The 5,000-nt window shown below is 38.9% G+C and overlaps 1 protein-coding gene across 1 annotated transcript in view; it reads right to left on the bottom strand.

Annotated features, from left to right (window-relative positions):
* The window catches only part of LOC119595585 (monocarboxylate transporter 12-like), a 4,904-nt gene extending 4,545 nt beyond the window's left edge, over positions 1–359 (bottom strand). The window contains exon 1 of the mRNA XM_037944697.1: positions 282–359. Within this exon, the coding sequence (XP_037800625.1) occupies positions 282–359 (78 nt within the window). The remainder of the gene's footprint in view (positions 1–281) is intronic.
* Between the last annotated feature and the right edge of the window lie 4,641 nt (positions 360–5,000).

Here is a 5,000-nt window from a genome sequence, read left to right as displayed (position 1 = left end):
CGACGAATCAGCATTGGCTTATTTCGTGGCGTTACATGTAAAAAAAAAGAGACCCGCCGATGTGATTAGCTCTCGACAAAAAAGAGAAAGAGGGTGAGAAAAAAACCCGCGTTTTCTTCTGGGCCCCATTATGCGCGTGATGATGGCGGAGGCTCTGGAGGTGGAGACCGAGATGGGTGGGGAGGGATCTTCATTAATCATTGCCATCTTGTGGCCTTTTTATCGACTCTATCAACACGCGATTAAAAAAAATATCCATTATTTTATGTCTATATTTATACTGGAAGTGCTGGAGCCTTGTTGACAAAGAAGCGAATGAAAGCATTCTCATAGTGTAAGGATTTTCTTCTTCCTTTCATTGCCTTTAGTCATTTTTATCAGTATCGCTCGGACACACGCACCGAGCCTCTGTAGGAATATCCTAAAGATGGATATTTAGAAAGTCATCTGAAATATGTACTTTTTTTTTTTACAATCCTTTTCTTCGCTGCATTAGAATCTGAAAACGAAGCAGCGGTCTTAGGAGGATCCGAAGCTTAAGAAACCTCTCAAGAGCGTCCCCTTTCCCCGCCCCTTCACTCCGCCCTCGCAGTCGTCAAGAGGCACATCGCTCACTATCTTCTCCAGCCGTATGTCGAGGATGAGAGGTTAGATAAGGAAGGGGACGAGAAAGAAACGAGATTTTTTTTTAATATGGGGAAGGACGAGGAGACATCCAGCTGAACTACAGAGAGTATGTCTCCACTTAGTTTCAGTATAGATGTATGTCTTACATAAAATAACGCTCAATTTTCCTCGAAGTGGTTGCCGGTGCTGTGAGCTAAAACAATCAACCTGAAACTCTAAACAATCTATCTTACGAACAACGCAGATGTTGTCTGGTCTGAAAGATCCAAGCATCCAAAATATCTTTAATATGATATTACATTATAATAATAGGAGAACTTTTAGTTTATTTTCGTGGTACATGCTATAACATCATTTTATACTATGGCGTCAGAAGGCTTTTGTGTGCCGGTCACTGCCTTCAGGGTCACCAGCGGACTGGGTGATATCGATCACCTTATGAAGCTCTGAAATGTAATACACTGTTTTGAGATCATCCCAAATTAGGTAATTTTCTGATGATTTTCAGTAGGATTTGCTTAGTTATCGTACCTCAAGAGCCATGTGCTCGGCACAGGTTCTCAGTTCCAAAACTTCTATAGCTTTTTACATTTTTTCTCGAGGGGAAACAAAGAAGCAAAGTCAGTAAATTAGAATATCATAACTCAGTAGTACTTGGTCTAAGCAAACCCAGACTATCTATAACCCTGATAAACAATGTAGCAGACCTTATGGCATTTGCAATATTGATAAACCAGAACTATCTGAATTTAATATGAACATAAACTGATAGAAAACCAAGACCAAAAATTGTGTCAAGTTGAAAAATAGACATTCTTCCATGTTAGAAATTTGGAGCGTGTTGCGCCGGGGAAGGTAACACCAGACTGAGGAACTGCTGGTGTCATCCGTTCAAAGAAATTTATGTAAATTTGTAGAGACTGCGGTCGGTAAAAGGTTAATTGTATATTCGGATTGTAGGAGGCTGGACACTTATATATTTAGGTGTCCAGGTAGGAATATATGTGTTTTTTTAGTAATGAAGGGTGGTCACTAATTTCGCAAAGGGTAAAGATGGCTAAAAATCCACACCGAAATGTTACCGTATTTTGCATATATTTTTCGCAATGATTTAGTGACCTTACGGATCATTAACAGAGATCCTTCAGGACTAGACAACACACGAGGAAGGTAATTTGGGAACGCAGTTGACAAGAGGAAAGACTGGCTGAGAGGGTTGCTGTGGGTCGAGGTGAGTGAAGGGGCGTGGAAACAACGCTCGAAGTTCGAAGTGGAGAGTGAACTCATACCTCGGACCTCATACTTGGAGATAGGGGGGGATTTCTCGCCTATTAAACAGATATAGCTCTTTAGGCATTGTCACTGGGGTTTATGTATTAAGACATTCAAATCAAAGATAATCATTCTTACATACATTAATCTTCATATTTCCCACGGACACGCGAGACGGCAACAAGGTTCACCTACTGACACCCTCGAGAATATGCAAATGAGACACATGAAGCTCACCAGTCTGTGGCCTTCTCGATCCTCGAAGAAAACGTGCAACTGTGCGTGATCAAAAAGGAACAATACACTGAAACGAAATGCAATAAAAAAAACAACATACACAGGCAGATAAATAATAGATATTTAACTGAGATTTTGGGATAATAGATTATCTTCAATGATCGAAAACAAAGAACTCGTAGCAACAATTTAAAAAAAATCAACGGGAAATATTTCGGTGAAAACCTAAGAACGGAGTAAAGCTACACAGAGTAATGTTCTAGAAAAGGCATTTTATTTAAAAACGTACCGAGTTTTTGGTAAAGAGTTTCCCTCGTGAAGATTCGCCGGGAAGAAAGTCGCGATGAGAGAAAAAAAGAAAGAGAAACAGGTGCATGTAGTGGGAAATAAAACAGAAAAATAAGAGGGAGGGAAGCGGGAAAGACGCAGAAAGCAAGGAATAAAGGAGAACAGAGGCGGGAACGGACAGGAAATACAAAATGAAGACTCAGGGATGGAGAGGAGCATGAGGAGAGGGGGCGAGGGGGATGGGGGTAGCAGGGCGTACGTGAAGAAACAATAAGTCATCGGAAAGGCCCTCGAGTGACCGTGTGATTAAAGCGATGAGGATGATTGCCGTGTCGGTGGTGTATGGTAGTTATCTGGTCAACATATACAGAGGGCGAAATACCGTGGCTGTTGCCTTACCGGTGGATTCCAGCCCGCCTAGATATAGACCACAGACTCGCCTAGGGCCAGAAGTCCCATGATTAAAAAAGGGATGAAAAAGTTTAGAATTTGGGGATAACATTTGGCGAGCGCGTCTGGCAAGGCAGTCGAGCCCTCGTCACATCAACAGTCTTGACGTAATTCTCTTACTTATATGCAAATCAATCCCTAATTGCTGTCTGGCCATCTCACTCACACAAATCGCTTGTCCATTTTCACGGACTATATAAACAAATTGACTGGAATCTCGACCATGCAAGTCATGCATATAAACCAATTAACTTATATTCAGGATTTGAATTCTTTCGTGTGAGTGCTGGTCACGTGGACTTTTTCCAGTTACGATAAAATGGTGAGAGAATCAGGATAATCTGAAAGGATGGGCGAGTCAGGATAATCAGAAAGGATGGGCGAGTCAGGATAATCTGAAAGGATGGGCGAGTCAGGATAATCAGAAAGGATGGGCGAGTCAGGATAATCTGAAAGGTTGAGATGATCCGGATAATTTGAAAAAAAAATAAAGAATCAGGATAATCTAAAAAGACGAGAGAATCCGGATAATATGAAAGAATGAGAGAATCTGGATAATGTGAAAGGATGAGAGAAGCAGGATAATCTGAATGAGTGAATCCGGATAATCTGAAAGAATGGGAGCATCCGGATAATCTGAAAGGGTGCGAGAATCCGGATAATTCTGAAAGGATGGGAGGATACGGAAAACCGAAAATAATGAGAGGATATGGGAAATCTTCAAGAAAAAGAAGCCCCTTGTTCTGTCCTTTGGTCTTTGCGCCACAGTGACCCGGCGCGGCGTGAACTGTGTGTCTATCCCTGTCTATCCGTTGAGTGAAGAAGCTTGTACGATATCGCTCCTCATCAAAGGATAGAAAAAAAGAGAGAATTTAGCGAGAAGGAAAGACGGATAGATACAAAGTAGACATTATCATAAGAAAAGTAGGCATGCAGATATGCTGTCTATTGAGCGATCGAAAAGACGTACTTTGATACATATGTGGTACGTAAAGAAAGTTAAAAAAAAAAGATGAATTATGAAGGAAATAAGAAAAAATATATGTGTATCATAAGAGAGTACTGAATAAGAAAAATAAATTATGTACACATACACATATATGTAAACATATATGTGTATATGTGTGTGTGTGTGTGTGTGTGTGTGTGTGTGTGTTTTGTGTGGGGTGTGTGTGTGTGTTTTTGTTGTGTGGTTATGTGTGTGGGGTGTGTGTGGATGGATGGATGGAAGGATAGCACATATGAGCAACATATATATATATATATTATATATATATATATATATATTTTATATATATATTATATAATCTATTATACATTTTAATATCTATTCTATATTATATAATACTTTTTATTAATATAAAATATAAAATATTCTATTTTATATACCTATTATTATATAATATATATTTTATCACTATATTATATATATATTTTTTATATTTTTTTATTCTATTATATATATATCTATTTATATTTTTAAATTCTATATATTGCATTATTCAAAATTTATATTATTATACTATATATATATATATATATATATATATATTTATATATATATATATATACACATACGTGACCTGGATGTAACATATCATAATAAAAGTCTGTGACTATGTTCGCTAAACAATGTCTTTTTCCTGAATATCCAAAATTTCATGCTCTAAATACTTTATAAAGTATAACGATGATCGGTATAATGTAATTTTTGGATCTTATCTCATCGACAAGCCAGGTTGATCATGCGACAAGCAAGTGTGGGTGGGCCATGAGCCCCTCTCTCTCTGCTTTCTTTCCTCTCTCTCTCTCTCTCTCTCTCTCTCTCCTCTCCTCTCTTTCTTTCTTTTTCCTCTCTCTCCCCTCTCTTCCCCTCTCTCTCTCTTTTTCTCTTCTTTCTCTCCTTCTCTCTCTCTTATCTTCTCCTTCTCTCTCTCTCTCTCTCTCTCTCTCTCTCCTTTTCTCTCTTTTCTCTTTCTCTCTCTCCTTCTCTCTCTCTCCCCTCTCTCTCTCTTTTTCCTCTCTCTTTTCTTTTTCTTTTCTCTCGTCCCCTCTCTCTCTTTTCTCTTTTTCCCCTCTTCTCTCTCTCTCTCTCTCTCTTTTCTCCCCTCCCTCTCTCTCTCTCC

The sequence above is a fragment of the Penaeus monodon genome, chromosome 36 (genome assembly GCF_015228065.2).
Source record: "Penaeus monodon isolate SGIC_2016 chromosome 36, NSTDA_Pmon_1, whole genome shotgun sequence".
In the NCBI taxonomy this organism is placed as follows: domain Eukaryota; kingdom Metazoa; phylum Arthropoda; class Malacostraca; order Decapoda; family Penaeidae; genus Penaeus; species Penaeus monodon.
This window is presented reverse-complemented; position numbering and strand designations above follow the sequence as displayed.